This window comes from Curcuma longa, chromosome 21, assembly GCF_044706935.1.
Source record: "Curcuma longa cultivar G26 ecotype Majalengka, Jawa Barat chromosome 21, ITB_CL_G26_1.1, whole genome shotgun sequence".
Taxonomy (NCBI): domain Eukaryota; kingdom Viridiplantae; phylum Streptophyta; class Magnoliopsida; order Zingiberales; family Zingiberaceae; genus Curcuma; species Curcuma longa.
Genome location: NC_133881.1, coordinates 7,834,129 through 7,852,666, shown reverse-complemented (window position 1 = coordinate 7,852,666; position 18,538 = coordinate 7,834,129). Strand labels below are relative to the sequence as shown.

The following is an 18,538-nucleotide window of genomic DNA, read 5'->3' as shown; positions in this document are numbered from 1 at the left end:
GGTTGCAATGTTCACACCAAAGACGTTTATTTTGATGTTGATTTGGTGTGAAATTTTTTATAGAAACCAACGCTGAAACATCTATTGTAATGGATTATGGTGTTATAATCTCATCATTAAGCATGACCTTACGACGGACTTCTTCCCGTCGGACTTCTACAAAGGTTTCTTCAGGAGATGGGAATGGATCACGTGCAACTATACGACTACGTACCTCATCAAAATTACGATTATGACTGGCCAAAAAATCAAATACATGCTCCTTTTCAATATTGCGGCAAATTTTAATATTACAATCAACGCACGTTGAATCTTCTTCAAAAAATAGATCAAGTTCCTGTCAAAGATTTTGAAGATTAGAGAAGTATTATATTACAGAATTTGAACCTTATTTTAATTCTTTCAACTTCGATCGTAACTCAAAAATCTAAGAAGTATTGCCCAAATCGGAATACATCTTTCAAGTTGTGTCCCACACCTCCTTGGTCGTCTTGAACCAAAGATAACGACAACTAATGTTGGGTTCCACAGAATTAATTAGCTAGGCAAGCACGATTGAATTCTCGACCAACCATGTCTGGTACGATGCATCACTTGATGTGGATTGAGAGGAGTCGCCTGTAAGATAACCTAGCTTCTCTTTGCCATAAATGACTATCTTTACTGACTGAGCCCATTGCAAATAATTATGACTAAGATGTAATTTGCAAGAATGAGACGTTGCTTCCGAAAAAAGAAGAGATGATGATAGAAGATTTTTCAACCGTAGATTGAGTGGAAGAATCCATAGACATTGTGGTTGTCTTTGGAGGAGAAGAATTGCATGTGTTTATTTATAGAGAGGAACCTCGCTCTGATATCATGAAAAAAATTCTCACCCACAATTTTATTCATGAACCAAGGATACATTTTTATACAATAAAAATTAATAAATAAAAAAAATATTTTATTAAAAATAAATTATTCTCAATCAAATCAATCTAATTATATCCTTTATCACTCATGATTTAATTGACTCTCTATGAAGAAAGATTTGATTAGTTTTTATATCACTCATGATTTGATTGACTCTCCGTAAGAAAAGATTTGATTATTTTCTATATTAGAATTACCTTCCCTGTGAGTCCACCTTTAACCTTTATACTTTCCCAACTTGTGCTCTTCATCTTGAGTACATTCCTTCATCCATACCACCATTAGATCCACTATTTCGAGGACATAGATGAGTAATCACATTTTAAGGTATCCTCGGAGAAGAGGATCAATCACCTCTAAGCTTATCAATTCCTCAACCTCCACATTTAAACTAAAAAAAAGTTTAAGAATACTTGCGACCATCAATCAAATTTCATCTCGAGAAAATCTGCATCATCATATATATCAAATTTCACCTTCAAACGAGTACAACAGATCAAGATCACCCATAACAAACTTATGATGAGAACAAATGTTTAATAGTCACTCAGACCACACAATAGAGACTGAGCATATATTCAGTCTCAACTCATTATTGCCTCAATTGAATCTACATCCTATAATTTTATTCACCCATTCAAACGCTTTTCTAGATACGTAGAGAACATGCACTGGTTGGAACATGACATATGATGGACGATAACATATATAAATGATCTCAGTTTTGTACTAAGGAAAGCAATGCTTCCCGGTAGTTGCCATGGGTATTCTTTACGATCATGTCTTCCAGTTTGGCATTGTATTGCTCTTGATAAGCTTTTTTGATCTCTTCCATGTCCACATCAGCTCGACTTACAATCACTCTTGCAAGTGAATCTTTCCCAGTCCTAGGTGCTCCTTTGAAAGCCTTGTCAATTACCTGAATTCCAAATACAACTTTGTTTTCTTCATTCTTTGGCATCAAGAAGAATAAGATCACTTAGTAGGCTTACCTTGCTGAAATACTTTGCAGCTGATTCCAAGCACTGCACTGCTTCTTTTAGGCATGATTCATCCACTAAATCCTGCTCATAGTGACAAAAATTTACATTTGAGATGATCAATAAAGATAAGAAAAAGAATAACTAGAATTTTCAGATAGATTCAAATTTACAATCTCAAGCTACCTGATCAATGGACTTGCCAAACATTTCCTTGTAGTGCTTGAAAGTAAGGGAGAGATGTGCTTTGCTTCTTGTTGTCAGTATCCTAATGACCTCCTGATCCTCTACAGGGTTCTTTTTGCCTGCATTCTTGATTGAGTTTCCGAGTATCTTGGCCTCAGACTTTGCCATCTCATGATCGACTCGAGGACCTTCGTATCTGTATGCGCTTACAAGTCCAACTAGAAGCTGACCACGCGCCAACGGACCATGGTTATTCATCCAAGTGTTATAAAGAATTGGATCATATATGTAAGTGAAGAGAATTCAAGTTCTTACTCCGGAGTAGTTTTCCTTGACACGGTAAGCGACTTCTTCCTCTATAGAATGGTGGTAAAGAGCATGGTAGGCCTTCCTTACTCCAAGAAGCTCATCGGAAGACCTGGTACTAGCAATCTCAACTATCACACTGATTGGATAACCCTTGTGGAGGACTAGGTGAATCCATCGTGCATCCCTTTCCCATGGATGCATTGCCCATTCCACCATGATATCCTGCAAATATTAGCTCCTATGATCCATGTTCCTAAAATATTGCCATGAGAAATGACAACTCGCTGTTGTTTCTAAAAGCACATTACATCATGTAATTAATGTGGAATTCTTTTCAAGCAGAGGAAAATTCTACAAGCTAGTTCTTATCAAGACTGTGAAGCAAGATCAATACCAAAGAAGTAATCGAGGGAGAGCAAAACAATTATTATATGGGAACAGGTTTGGAACTCCTGATCAGAGTCGTATTATTTGTATACATGTTTTTTTTGAGGCAAAATTAAGGCTGCAATTTCTCACAAATAAACTGAAATTATTAACATATTTCTTTTTGATCTTCACCACAAGGTGTATTTTGAATTTCTTACTTAGATCTTTGGCTGAAATCCCATTTGATCACACCTAAAGCAAAAGTATTAATTTCTTGAATATTGCAGAAGTTGCTATGTCAACTGGATGGCAAAATGATCCAGCGAAGCCTTACCTTGAAACGTGCGAATTCCTCCTCAATGACTCGGATGAAAGTGTCTTCGCATCGGTCAAAGCTTCCCTTGGAGTTGAAGAAGTGAGAGGCACTCCTGAATCCTCCGCGCTTCTCCGGCTGCTTGCGCCATTTGGAGATCGCGGCGACCAACGAACTCTCATCCACCCCCAAACCACCGAGACCTTAATTCATCACAACATCACAATTAATTACCAACACAAGAACTATACGCCGTTGCTATTCATGATCAGGAAGCTGCATATGACTAACTAACCGGAGAAAGCTCTGGTGAGCGCTTCAAACTCCTCTGCCATGGCTGCGCACAGACGGAAGGAGGGATGATGGTAGTGCAGGAGAATGGAAAGGGATGAAGGGGTTGGTTTTATATTATACGCAGGGACTCAAATCCTGAGGATAACGCGAAATGCAGACATTTTCAGTGGAAGTAACGTAGCCTTGGACATTAAAGGCGAGGCCAAGCAATAATGTTTCAGAGTTGTTTAGGCAGCCACAGTGAGCTGGCTGTCCCTTGGGACGGTTATATTTCAAAACAATGAAAGGTGGCTAGGCAATTGATGGGTTCGGACGGCTTCAAATAATGAACTCGTGCACCACGAGGCCAGGTCAATTTGCTGTCGATGCATTCATTAATCAAGCACGTTGAAATGAGCACAAGTTACTTGCATAAACTAACATTATTTTTTAATATCTTGAGCGAGCAAATGAATAGTTGTGTCGTCGTCACTTAACCAATTGCCGGTGGCCACGACCGCAAAGAAAATTGAAATCGACAAACAATTAATATGGTGCCAGCGTTTACTTCTAGATGAAACCTATTCTATCTATAATTGCTGCTTGAGTTGTGTATATATTATTTATCTATATATATTATTAAGAGACATACATAATTCCATTGATATCTTGTCAAGAAGAGCTTCTAGTGTAAATGGTGCGTTGGAGGAGGTTATCGATCCTTGGTTGCACAAAGGTGTTTTTTTTCGATATGTCACCTCTATGACTATCGCTAAGGGATGAATGAATATTCTACTTAGTTAAATTAAAATACAAGATAACAGAAGACAATCGTTTTCCATGATTAATGACATAAACGACTTACATGTGTGAATTCAAATTTTGTGTGAATCAAAAACATAATCGAGTCCATATCACTATGTTATAAAATCAATGTGGACAAAAGAAGTTGTAGATGGTATCAAAGATCTCGTGTGTACATTGTTGATGGATCAAACGGCAAGAATGCACAAAGAAATCGTTGCTGCTTATACAATTAGGGGCCCATATTTATACTAATTATATTCTTTTGTATTCCGTCATTCACATAATAAAAAAAAATCTACAATTGATAGAACAATTTTCAAAGTGCAATTTAAGACTGATGGGATTGATGATGTAGTGGGGACTAAAATGACCGGGACGGGGAATTTACATCGTCCAAAATATATCTATAATTTTTTTAAATTGACATCAAATCTCTCAACCTTCCGACCGACTAATCCTGTAGTTCTATTTATGAAAGATCTCTTTCTTTGAAAGTAGAGAAATCACGTACAATTGTTGTACTTCTCTATACAAGATATACTAATAAGAATGAAAGAGAAGATAGATTATCAAAGCCTATAAAAGTGAGCTTCTACTCTGCTTGATTGTGTTTATCTCAACTCTATGCAACAACAAGATTCTATCGTAAACATTTGTTCATGGATGATAAGACTAAACCATGATTGATGTTTATGTAGATGAGCCTTAGGGGTTGTTTACTAACCACTTACTTAATTACCCTTGTCAACTGGAATAAATTTTAGTCAATTATAATTCAAATGGAAGAGTTGCTAGCATGATTTTATTGAGAAACTTGTTGACTCAGAGTGTTTCTAATAGAATCAAATCTTGTTGAGTTGATCAGACTCTAAGTGCGAAGATTGTTGGTGCAATTATCCATTGGATGGTCGTATTTGATCAAGATATTATGATACGTTCGGCAAAGGATTTTAACTTATAATTTCTTGTGCTACTAGTGTGTGCATAAAGTTTATAGGGACTTTGTAATATGTGTAGGATCAGTGAGATCGATAGAGGGAATGATGAATATTGATCGTTCTTTTTGTGTTGGTTTCATCATTGTTCATTTCTATTAGATAAGAACTTATAGTGGAATTAAATAAACAACAAATAAACACGACAATGAAATTTACTTGATTCTCAACCCTCCAAAGTTGGTACTCCAAGGCCTATCTCCTTTTCGAAATTTTTTCGGAGGCGAAGAAACTTCTTACAATTTAATTATAAGCACAAAGAATATAAAATATAGCACAACTTGTAAAATAAATATAAATAAACTCTCATGTTGATTGATCTGGAAGCTCTGAGTGCATTGCACTCCTTTTGGCGCTTCTCTGGTCGGACGAGCAAAGTCTTGTTGTCTTTTCTTTCAAGCACAAAGAAAGTAGTAGAATAATTGATGTCGAGTTCTATTCCTAAGGTGTTCTTTTATAGACATGAATCGGTCTACTGATCAGTCTTGATCAGTGTATCGATCTTGGGCAAACTTGATCCATACGATTGAATTCATTGATGATACAGCAGAAGCCTACAACGGCCATGCGGCCTACAAGATCTGAATGAGTGTGGGGTTATCAATCAAAATCAAGGATAGCAAGCTAATAACATTATCCTCTGGTGGTGACTTTGACCTCACGTGTTGATCTCACCTCGGCCTTGGTCCCGATCTCGGTATCCGCTCGACCATGGGTCTCGGCCTCATAGGCTGACCTCATCTCAGCCTCAAGTCTTGGGTCTCGACGTAATCTCAGTCTCAAGTGTCGAGTCCTAACCTTGACCTCGACCTCATCTCAGCCTCAAGTCTTGGGTCTCGATCTCGACCTCTGCCTCAAACCTTAGGTCTCAACCTCCAACTTTGCTCGGCCTCACGTGAGTTCGTCATAGGACAAACTCATCTTATCTTCAAGTCTCAGGTCTTGACCTCGATCTCTGCTCGGTCTCACGGGCCGATCTCATCTCAGCCTCAAGTCTCGGGTCTTGATCTCGATCTCTGCTTAGTCTCACGGGTTGACCTCATCTCAACCTCAAGTCTTGAGTCTCGACCACATCTTGGCTTCAAGTCTTGGATTTTGACATCGACCTCACAGGCTGACCTCATCTCGGCCTCAAACCTTAAGTCTCAACCTCAACTTCTACTAGGCCTCATGGGCCAACCTGACCTTGAGCTCTCCTCCGTCTCATGCACTAACTTCATCTCAAGCCTCAGGTCCCGACCTCGGCTTCTACTCAGTCTTCTGTGTCGATCTCATCTCAGCTTCGGATCTCTCATCGTCCGCTTCTAGGTTGAGCTTATAAGGTCGATTCACCCACAAGACTATGAAATCCTAGGACTGTTTCTCTTGGAAAGCAAAGAAAAATATCCCATAAGACATGGACAATGGGAGCGCATATATCAGAGTATACCATAAACGGTAACAAGAATTTTAGAACAAATCCTAAACGGATGCTTATGTTTCAGAGATTGGACACATTAGTAATTCTATAGAAGGTTGCTTATACCTATGGGCACAAGTATGTGCACACAAAATTCTAATTTTTTCAAATCTTTAATCTCCTTCCTCTCGTAAAATCCTAACTTGAGCATCGGAGTGGTTTGCTGGGATCCATCTCCAGTACCATTCTAACTCTCTTTTTGAGTACTTTTCAGAGTCTCTTCATTCCTTCTGGTGACTATCTCAAGCGAGGGTGCACGTCAACCCGTTAATTGATCGGTGGCTTGATTATCTATGGGTTTTGGCCATAATAAATTGATGCCATCTATGGAAAGTCTGAGCCAAGACACTGTGATGGTTAATACCGGAAGAATTAATGACAATCATAGCTCTGTCAGGAGAAAAAAGTTATGGCGAAGTAATATCCATTACGCCAGAGAAGATTAATGAGATGGTATCCCAAGCGATGCTAAAAGTACTGCAACAACACTTGTTATTACAGCCTTCACCCCTAGGAGCTCCTCGTCCCTCATAGGGTGAACCTTTTCTTTTTGGCAAAGTGTCACCACCATTAGGGGGGGGGGGGGGGCATATCCATTATGAACTCTCTTAACAAAGAGATAACCCTTCCTGGTGAGGATTCACATGAATCTTGAGTTGGGACACCCCCTCATGATCGCAAAGGCAAGATAGTGGCCACTAGTGAGGTAAACATACAAGGAACGCCTTTCTCCAAAAAATTTCTCGAACAAGAGTTACCTTGGCATTTTCAGTAACCACAATTAGGGGAGTACACGAGATCATCAGATTCGGAAGATCATCTATGCCGCTTTGAAAATGCTACTTTATTGAACCAATATCTCAATAGGGTTAAATGTTGAGTCTTCCTAACCATATTATCATGTTCCGCCTAGCGGTGGTTCAGTCGCCTTTCTGCCTCTTCCATCCATTCCTTCGTAGATTTCAAAGTCCTACATCAATTTGCAGTAGCAAGAGGTATTAGAAGATTCTTCTAAATTTGTTTACCATGAAGTAGAAGCCTTGAGAAACTCTTTGGGAATATATCCAGTGGTTCAATCAGGTCATTTGGAATGCCCCTCGACTCCTTCGGAGGTACTAACCAGCGCCTTTTCCCAAGGTTTGGTGGATGGAGAAATTCTTCAAATCCTTAGTGAAAAAACCCTAACAAATTATGCAAGATTGTTAGAATGGGCTAAGAAGTACATACATCTAGAAGAAACCTAGCTCACTCGCAGGAACAATGTCTCAGTCACTCCTCGATAGGATAAGAAATCCTTTTCAACCTACGCTGATGAGTAAGACCACACTGTAACTCAGTTATATGCCCAATCGACGAGAAGGACTCACAGTATAGGTCGTGGCCTCCAATCCTACCCCTTATAGAAATACCAAATCAGATTCCTCTAAAATAGCCGGTTTGATTCTGTATGTACTATTAGTCATATAGTCATGACACTCAAGAATGTCTACAACTCGCTCAAGAAGTCAGCCGAGTTAAAGGAATGACAACAAAGGAGGACCTCACCTCCAACAGCTAGATGCCTATTTTGTAAGTATTCTCGGTGCGAGGACTTAGGAAGTAGATCGGACTAGCACCAACCCAGTCCTATCCAACACCAGGAGGCAGAACCCCCACGACGACGTTCTCCTAATCGATGTCACGATCGTGTGATGATCGACGAAAAGATTGTCTAAACTTAGATAGAAACTGCCTAAGCAACATACCCCACCATGGCACCATCAATATGATCTCAAGTGGTTCTATTGACGGAGACTCCAATCGAGCACGGAAGCTCACGGACGAAGGCTGGAAAGTTACGATATAGGAACCAGGAGGGGCCAAGAGAAAGGGCCCATCATTAGCTTTTGGACCACAAGATTTGGAAGGAGTTTCTACTCCTCACGATGACGCCTTGGTAATTCATGTGGTGATAGCAAATTATGATATGGCTAAAGTATTCATTGATATAGGAAGCTCCATCAACGTATTATTCAAAGAGACCTTTGATCGAATGCAGATCGACTGAGAAGAACTAAGGTCCATGTTGATAGTTCTATTCGGATTCACCAGACATGAAATACAACCGTTAGTTCTCCTTCTCCTATAATGTCATTTTGGGAAGGATAGCACTCAGCGCATTTGAAGTGGTAGTCTCTACTTTTTATTAGAAGTTAAAGTTTTTGATGGCTGATCAGATAAGCTCAGTTAGTGAAGATCAGGTTGTCTCTAGAAAATGTTATATCGCGATGGTTTATATAGACCTTAAAAAGACGTGGAGAACTTCATGAGAGGAAGTAGACTTTTTAGAAGAAATGCCCGCCCAACAACTACCACATGAGAAAGAAGAAGTACAGGTTGTATTTGGCCGATTCAACAAAGTCACTCAAATTGCAGCCAACTTGGCACCAGAACTTAAGGTAGGGTTTGATCGCTTGCCTCATTTAGAATAATGATATTTTTGCCTGGTCTCCTCATGAAATCACAGGAGTAGCATCGACCATAATATAGAATATTGACTCAACATCTTCTCAAAGTCTCGACCTATTCGACAAAAAAGCAACACTTTGGACCCGAGTAAGACAAAGTCATCCATAGTGAAATCACCAAACTCTTTGAGGTCGGGCACATCCGAGAAGTCCAATTTCCAATTTAGCTAGTGAACATAGTGTTGGTACGTAAACCCGAAGGAAAATGATGAGTCTGTATCGACTTTCGAGACCTCAACAAAGTCTGCCCCAAGGATTGTTATCCGCTCCCCAAAATTAATCATCTAGTAGAGTCGACCTCAAGATATGAATTCATATGTATGCTAGATGCATATCAAGGATATCACTAAATCCCTTTGGCTAAGGAAGATCAAGAAAAGGTTAGTTTTGTCACCTCTGACAAGACTTTTTGTTATACGATTATGCCTTTTGGATTGAAAAAAGTAGGAGCTACTTATCAACTACTCATGGATTGGGTTTTCAGACACTAGATAGGCTGCATCATTGAGGTATACATGAATGACATACTAATTAAATCAACTCAGGCTGAAAACTTGATTAGTGATGTCAAGGAGACACACAATACCTTGTGGAGGTATAATCTTAAATTAAATCTGAGCAAGTGTCTATTTGGCGTGAAAAGTGGTCGCTTCCTCGGATACATAGTCATTGAGAGAGGGATAGAAGTCAATCCGAAAAAGTCCAAACCCTGCAAAATATGGCTTCACCATGAAATACCAAGGAAGTTTAGAGGTTGGTCGGATGAATCATGGCATTATCATAATTCATATCACAATTAGCTACGAAGAACCTTCCATTCTTCAAAATATTACGCAAAGCTATTAGATTCACTTGGAATGAGAAGTGTGGCAAGCTTTTAATGATTTAAAAACATACCTGACAACTCTTCCTATTCTGTCTAAATCTATAACAGGCAAACCTCTGTGGCTATATTTGTTGGCTTCTGAAGGAGCTCTCGATTTAGTTCTGGTGCAGCAAGAAGGAAGCATCTAGCAACCTATCTATTTCTCAAGCCACCTATTGAAAGACACTGAGACTTGTTACACCACATTGGAGAAGCTTGCTCTAGCATTAATGTTACCCGCCTGAAGACTCTCATCATACTTCCTCTTATATTCTATCATGGTGCTCACCAATAGTACTTTGAGCCAAATATTAACTAATCCAGAAGCTTTTAGACACTTGATCAAATAGACCATGGAGCTTGACGAGTATGACATTGAGTATCAGCCAAGAACAAACATAAATGTTGAATTTCTCTATGCACATTTTAAATTTTTATTTCAATAAATAAGCAGTGAAGCGTAATAATCTATATTATTATAATTTATGCATAAAACCCACATGAGGATACACACGTATGCAAATATAATCATTGAACAGTGTCGTAAATAAAGTATACCTATTGGATGATGCAAAGCAGAAATGACATCAATTAGCAATCTTAAGAAAGATTGCCGCTACTCGTATCCACGCCGATATTTTCTCAAGATGACTTCACTAAGTCATGTGTCGTGTCTCTATTTTGATACTAGTTTCAAGTTTTTCAAATTAAAGTTTTAAAATTCAAAAAGTTAAATATTCAGAAAAAGATTTTTCAAGTTCAAATATGTTTCAAGGAATTGAAAAATATTTTCAAAAAGATTTCAAAAATGTTTTTCAAGTCCAGATTTTAATTTAGATATTTTTCAAAAACTTGAAATACATGTTTTGAAAAGTTAAGTAATTTTTTGAACTTAAGCTCTAAATCTATATTGTTTGAAAAAGTTTACATTTTTTTTTAAATTCTCAAAACTTAAAGTTTTATTTTAAGGACTTGATTAATTTAGCTAAGTTTGGTCAAACTAAGCAATATCAAGTTCAGGGGGAGAGAACTGAAAGAATACTATTTTTCAAAAACTTACTTGATTTTAACTAAGTGAAAATTCAGGGGGAGCCCTGAAGCATGGAGAGTTTGAGTTACACTTGCACTTCATGCATAGCATATTGTTAAACTCTGTTCTGTTATAAAGTTAATATTATTTTTTAACTTAACTTGAAACTTGAGTTGTCATAATCAAAAAGGGGGAGATTGTTGGTGCGGGAAGCACTAGATGATCGAACCTTAGTTTTGATAATGGCACTAGGTTCAAGTTAAGTGTGTGTTGGACTGATATTGCTAATCTAGTGTGCATGGAGTACAGGTAAAGTCCTAGTTGAGGTTAGGCAACGGACAAAGTCCTAGCTAGAGGCCAAGCAAGGGCAAGTCTTGATCTGAAGGATCAGGCGAAAGTCTTGGCAGAGTCAAGAGCACCAGGTGCAAACTCATGCAGTGTTTGAGGACTGAAAAGCATGGCCAAATCTAAGTCGAGTACGGTTAGGAGACCAGAGGACGTGGTGAAGTCTGGGCGGTCTAGAGGATCGAGTCGTAACAGCAAACCCTTGGGGTCAAGGACAGAGCCGAGCAAAAGTCCAATAAGTCTGGAGAACTTGGTTGGCAATCAAGTATACTCTCCTAAGAGGAGTGGGTCAAGACGCGTTCCTGAGAGGAACATTAGGCATCGGTCTAATTCAAGGTTTCACTGGAAACCTAAAGTTAAGACCAAGAGACAGTTCTGAGAACTGACTCTCCACCTGTACTTTACATGTTTTTGGGGCTAACTTTTTATGCAGATTGGAGAGGTAAAGTACTTAGACTCCAGGCATAGTTATCCAAGGTTCAGATGTTGGAGTCGACCTGAATGAGCACTCAAGTTGACCTGAGCTTGGATAACTGCAGTAGAAGTCGAAGTATATCAAAAACTCTCCACGTCGGATTGGAGTCGACCTGATTAGGTACTCCAGTCGACCTGAGCACTGGATAGCGCAGCGGAAGGTAAAAGTTATCAACAAGCTCCACGTCAGCTTCGAGTCAACCTGAGTAGGGACTCGAGTTGACCTAAAGGTAAAGTTAGCACGGAGAAAGAGGATCGCTGCCTAGGTGAGGTCGACCTGAGATTGGCTAGAGTCTACCTGAGTGGGTTATATGAGCAACCTCGACCAGAGACTTGAGATAACAATTTTTCTAATCTTCCACGAGCAAACCCTGTTTAGACGACGGTGCCCTGAATATCTAGAAGCAACCGTAACGCCGCCGTAACGCCGGAATCACGCTCAATCGAGGATCAAGAAGCTCCGACAATTGGGGTAACAAAGTTCATTTGTATTAATTTGTAATTCTGATAAATTGGCTTTATCATGAAATATTTTATAATCGATTCAACTTGTTTCCATTAGGAAATAAGTTTACTAGTGGATTGACCATCAGAAACGGTCACAAATCGTGGGCCTTAGAGTAGCAGCCTTCGGCTGTGAATCAAGTAAAAAAAAGATCGTGTCTCTTTTCCTTTACTGTTCTTGTCCTTTATTTTAAGTCTTCTGCAATCGCACTTTTGATTTACGCAATCGAACGAATGAATTTCAAAAATCATGAAAAACGCTAAAGCGCTATTCACCCCCTCCCCTCTAGCGCTTTACACTATCCTATATCCACCACCCATCCATTGGAGGGAGGGAACTCCACCTTATCTTTAGTGTAGCTTTAATTAATTTTCATGCTTGCTGTGTTTGTTTTAATGTCCCTTATATTCTTGTTGTAGGGAATCCTATGCGATAAATAATAAAATTTATAGCAGAAATAGGATCCCAATGAGCGATCCATGCGAAAGAAAACTCGTACAAAGTTTGATTTATCTATCTAATAGATCTATACCTTTGAAGCATGTCTTTCACTTATCCCGCTCATCCTCGGTTCGCCAGATCTCTTGCATATTCAAGCGTTCATGCCTCTATGCATATCCACACAAATACGATCTTAAGCTTCGGAGAAGAATCGCCTTTATGGTGTTAGCCACACAAGGAAATTCAGCCAAAATAAGGATGAGGAAGAAAAGGAGTGTTTGGCCAAGAGGGAGAAGAGAGCTCAAAATGCCTTGTGCACCTTTGAAAAATTTAAGAAAAACCTTTTATATTCATCTCAAGAATATGAAGGATTTTTTCCTCTTTAGCTTCCTCACATTAAATCCAATTAAAACCTAAATAGAGCACATGTTTCTCATGTTGGCTCTTCATCTTCTCTTCATCCAATGAAGAGAAAAACTCATAGTCTTCCTCTATTATTAATTCATTAAATATTTTAATGAATCAATATCTCATTTAAATTTGGTTGAGTCTAATCTAAATGAGTCTAACTCAAATTAGACTCAATTCCATAATCCAATTGAATTCACTTAAGTCTAACTCAATTAATCTAATTCGGATCATATTTTAGTTAAACTAAAATCAATCAATCTCTGAAGTAACATGTCCTTTGTGTGTGACCTAATAGGTTCTCGTAACGTTGGTAATGTGTCTAAACCGCTTTAGACACATAAGTAATGAGTGACATCTAACAATGCATCATTGCTACCCAAGTGATGAGAAAATCGAAATCCGACCTAACCTTTTCATGACTACTATAATGTATGATGATGTCCTTCTAACCTTGATATCTAGATTGATCAATGAGGCATAGACCATTTCATTCTCGATATCAATCTTTATATTTTTTTATCCTTGAATAGACTCACTCAAGCAAATGAGCTCAATATCTCATATTAACTCATTTAAGCATGGTCATGCATTTAGTAGTCCTACTCGATCAAGGAACCCACAGATATCACTCCCTTCATATGAGAGAGATAGATTTCATTTACATCACTCACATCTCTCTGCATAATTCGTTGCATACCCAGTGATTGCCTTTATAGTCCATCCTATTATAGGTGGTGTTTAACGATATCAATGTACACAACTCCTTATATAGGGAACCATAGTGAGTTTAGGCCTAAGGACTATTCATACCAATAGTCACATAAGAAAGTTTATGACACTCATATAATAATCCATGAAACTTTCTCATGGTGGATCAATTCAATATATATTCTCTAATATATATCCATGTGTCAACGTGATATCGCATATCCATGACTTGTGAGATCAAGTAAATTGACCTACATGTTAGTCTCAATGCATTAATATTGTCCTTGAATAATAATATTTGACTAGGAATAGTTAAGAGTAGTGTTCTTTATATCATCTCACTATCTATTCAACTAATTGATATAATATAGATTAGAACCTACTACTCAAAAATATTATTATATTTAGTCATTTAGTACAAACATGAAGTAAATATAATAACCATGGTACAAACATGAAGTAAATATAATAACCAACTTTGTCTTTATTAATAATAGAATATGATACAACAGTTCCTAGTCAATCATCACATAATTAGCTCTAGGGCTACTACTAACACTTGCTACTTTTATTTGTGTCAATACATTTTAATTCATTTCATTCCTTCAATGCTTTAATTTATTTGAATGTTAGAGATGTTTGTTCTTCATTTGGATGCAAGTAGGTTAGATTAGAATATGTTTCATTGAATGCTTGTGTTTCCTTTGATTCATTGCAATCGTAGTTTAGTTAGATTAAGTTTTAATTACTTACATTGTCTATCATTCATTAGTCTTAGCAATTCAAAACCCAAACCTCCAATTACAACACCAAAACCCCAAAACTAATAACATTTCATCTTAAGATTTATCATCTCAATTACATTCCTTATGAGATATGATATGGGTCATCCCCTATGTTATATTAGTGTAGAGGGGTTCAGATATTTATTTGATACCATAGTGCGACACAAAACGGTCTTATCAATATGTATGCTTTGTTCGGCTGACACTTAAACTATGTCAAGTTTATAAATCAATGAATTATATTTTTTTAAAAATTTATTTTCTCCAAATGCATGTTGAAATTTAATTTTGAATGCAAATATGAAAATACTCAAAACTACCATATATGTCAATTTTTTAAATTTTGAATATCAAATTTTGAAAATATTGAAAATACTTTTCAAATATATTTCATACTTATGCAATATCAACCGTATAATAATTATTACATATATTCCAATATGATTGACCCTAAGGGTCATCTATGGTTTAAATAGTGATTTTGGTATCCCAAACCAAGTTGGATCCAATCGGGTTGATCAAAAACTCTTTGGGCATCCATGTTTCCCAATAGTTTTAATCTTGGATTCTCTTCTAGTCTTCGTCCAATAAGATTTTTCTATAATGTTTTTCAAATTTTCACATTTACCTTAGAATTTTGATGTACATTAGTATGATGTCCAAAACTATGGTTATGAATAGGTTTACATCATATAGACTTAAATTATGCTTGGAAGAACAAAATTTCGAATTCAGAGTTAAATAGGGAGATGATGTTGGCTCACGATGATTCACACACACCGGCAGCACAAAGCAAGGAGAAAAGAAAACGAGAAATAAAATGCAACGGGAATCCCAACGAGAAGAATCCACGATTCTGAGCCAACAGATGATACCCTCTACCTTTGAAACTCCCCCTTGGTCTAATCTTTTTATTTTCTTCCATTTTCTTGTTTGCTTCTTTTTCTTTACCATTTTTCCAATTGAACACTTGAGTGCTAGTGACCCCCTTTCTTTGCACGTGAAGCAAATTATATGATCTTGTTCTTCTATCTTCCGATCTTCTTCAACTTTGATTAGATGAAACTTTTAATTCACTAAATTGAGACTTTACTTTTTTGGGGTGATTTTACACTGATTTTATAGTGACCATTTTGTGTACATCTAAAGCAATGTGCTACTTGATCTTAACTTTGAGGTACTTGATGCTTGATCTTTTGTGATCTCCTCCTCTATTAGAATTTGTTCCTCGTTGCATTTTGGAGAAGTGGAAGGATTTTCACATGACTTATTCACTGAGGAGGGTCCCTTTTCCTCTTCAATCAATAGCCTTGGTGCTACTTTCTCTTCTTCTTCTTGTGGAATTTTAAATTTTTCTTCAGATTTCTTCTTGACAATCTCTTCAACTTTTTCTTCATTGTTAACTACCTCTTTTTGAATTTTCAAGAGACTCAATATGTTTCTTGTTACCTTTCTCAATTTGAAGTTTCATCATTTCTTCTTTTGCAAGGTTCTCGCCTTTTTGACTTATGGTATTTCCCATCCATATTCCATGGATAAGGTGACATCGAAGTCAGCTTTGAACCATGTCTCAATTCTTATCCTCCACAACTAGAGCACATCTCTACTTGGAATTTTTAAATTCATCCTCTTGATACTCTCAAGGTGATTAGTCCTTCAAAGAGCAAATCTGCTCTACTACCAATTGTTGGATCAGGATGTCGGTGTTGTAGCAGGGGATGAATACCAAAACTCACTTACAATTTAGTATTCTATAAAAAATAATGTGCAACGGAATTAAAGAACACAAATAAGAAAGCAAACAAAAGTGACACGAGGATATATGTGATTCACAATCCCTAGAATGCTACTCCACAACCTATGGACGTGATGTCTATAACTTTCCTCTTTTCGTCCACAATTGAGGTAGAAGAAGCCTCTTATAATCAACCAATGATAAATAGAAAATACAAGTAGAATAAGAGACAATGGAAGCTTAAATGAGGTTGAGCTTGAATGTATATTTCATATCAATGTTATCCTTCTCGTGATCCTTCAAGCCCTATTTATAACCTTAAGCTCGAATCTTCTTGTTGATTGACCTGATGACCATCGGTCGACGACTCATTGCATGTCAGTTGACTAATCTCCAAACCTTATCCACATTGTGTTGTGGATCTTTCCATTTTCAGCTCTATTTGAGATCATCATTATGGCATTAGTCGACTGGTTTAAACCATCAGTCAACTCCTCCATGCTCAATTTTATGCATGAGTTGACTACTAGACATTTTATGCTCTTCTACTAAAATTTAGGTGACTCCTCCAGTTGACTTTGAACCATTCTATTTCCTCAGATGAATTATAGTCAACTTGCCTAGTTAACTGTACAACCTTCTCTTCATTTTCTAAGTCTGATACCATCAAGTTGATAGATTCTTACCCATCAGTCAACTTATTCAATCATAATACCCCAAACAGATTTAAATTGGGATATATGTATATTTAGATCACCAGTTGATTGAATCTCACCATCAGTCAACTAGCATCCTAACTCCAACTAGTTCTACGGTCGAGGATGCCTAAGTTGCTTATATATCTTCCACCCCATATATACAAATCACTCTACTCATCTTACTTAGAGTATCTTTAAATCTTAAGGTCTTCTATCATAAAGTTGTATCCCTCAAATGCTTTGAGTCTATGGCTCCTCCTTAGGCATCGTTCTTGTCTTTTCTTATGTAGATCTCCTCCTCGACTTGTCATATTCCAATGCTCCTCATCCTATAGTCCCTCGGATGCATCATCCTTCTCCGATTTACAAAACTTTGAGCCATCAACAGCTTTGAGATTGACTAGATACTATGGATTAGGATATGAAACACTTACATACCATAATTCAACTTAAATTGAAATTTCATAGTGTTTCATATTGCGTCAATTGACTAGATGACCTTCCACTCAACTGCTCTAAGCCTAATTAACTACTATTTGAAAATTTTAACAATCCAAATTCAAAAACTCATAAATATATCTATATTTTCTAAAATATATATATGTAATTTCATATAAGATATTATTTATTTTAAGAATTATCAAGTAAAAATAATTTTCTAAGAAAATAATCTTCATTTTCAAAAAATGACATAAAGTTTGAAACCATTAAAATATTCAATGTTTTACCCCAACTTTTTATCAAAGTCCTCAATGGTAACTTCTATCAACGGTAAATTAAGTTTTTAGAAAGCTTTTTTTAAAATAATTTTCAACTATGATTCTTGGATTATATGCATATGCCTTGTGCATAAGCTTTTTCCATAATTAGTCAAATCATAAACCAAGTGTTTTGATGATGTTCGATTCATCTTAATGAATCACACCTTAATCCTCACTCATCACCCTAACATTTCACTTGCATCTATATGTCTTAATACACATTACAAGTTAACCTTTATGATTTTTGTGAGATAAGACTTGTATTCTCCCTACACTAGGTGATCATGCAAATCAACCTATGACAACCTTAATTGGCATTCCTACTTAGGATATCAATTGTTGCTAATTGCATGAAATTAATTTAATACATGTGTCTTGTAGATAAGTATATATGGCATAAAATGTATGTGTCAATTTTTGCATGATATAAATCAAAAAGAACTCTCATGGTAAAAATTAAAGCAACATATAACTCCTAATTACATGGTGCATGTGTGGGGAATCTTATACGACAAATAAGAAAATTTGTAACGAAAATAGGATCCCAACAAGCGATCCATACGAAAAAAAACTCATACAAAGTTCGATTTATCTATCTAATAGATCTATATCTTAATTTGAAGCGTTCCTTCGCTTATCCCACTCATTCTCGGTTCGCCGAATCTCT

General features: G+C 37.0%; 1 protein-coding gene across 1 annotated transcript; it reads right to left on the bottom strand.

The window, feature by feature from the left end:
• Positions 1-1,375: 1,375 nt before the first annotated feature.
• Positions 1,376-3,591, bottom strand: LOC141815015 (annexin D4-like). Its single transcript, XM_074702975.1, has 6 exons — positions 3,368-3,591; positions 3,094-3,275; positions 2,397-2,612; positions 2,082-2,306; positions 1,908-1,979; positions 1,376-1,834 (listed from the first exon to the last, which is right to left on the bottom strand). The coding sequence occupies exons 1-6, from the start codon at positions 3,405-3,407 to the stop codon at positions 1,634-1,636; spliced, it is 936 nt and encodes a 311-aa protein (XP_074559076.1). The 5' UTR covers positions 3,408-3,591; the 3' UTR covers positions 1,376-1,633.
• Between the last annotated feature and the right edge of the window lie 14,947 nt (positions 3,592-18,538).

Excerpts from the sequence above, each read along its gene's own strand:
- LOC141815015 (XM_074702975.1), bottom strand. The coding sequence starts at position 3,407 with ATGGCAGAGGAGTTTGAAGCGCTCACCAGAGCTTTCTCCG. Across the intron at positions 3,276-3,367 it reads GCTCACCAGAGCTTTCTCCG|GTCTCGGTGGTTTGGGGGTG; the intron begins GTTAGTTAGTCA and ends TGATGAATTAAG. Across the intron at positions 1,835-1,907 it reads CTGCAAAGTATTTCAGCAAG|GTAATTGACAAGGCTTTCAA; the intron begins GTAAGCCTACTA and ends TTTGGAATTCAG.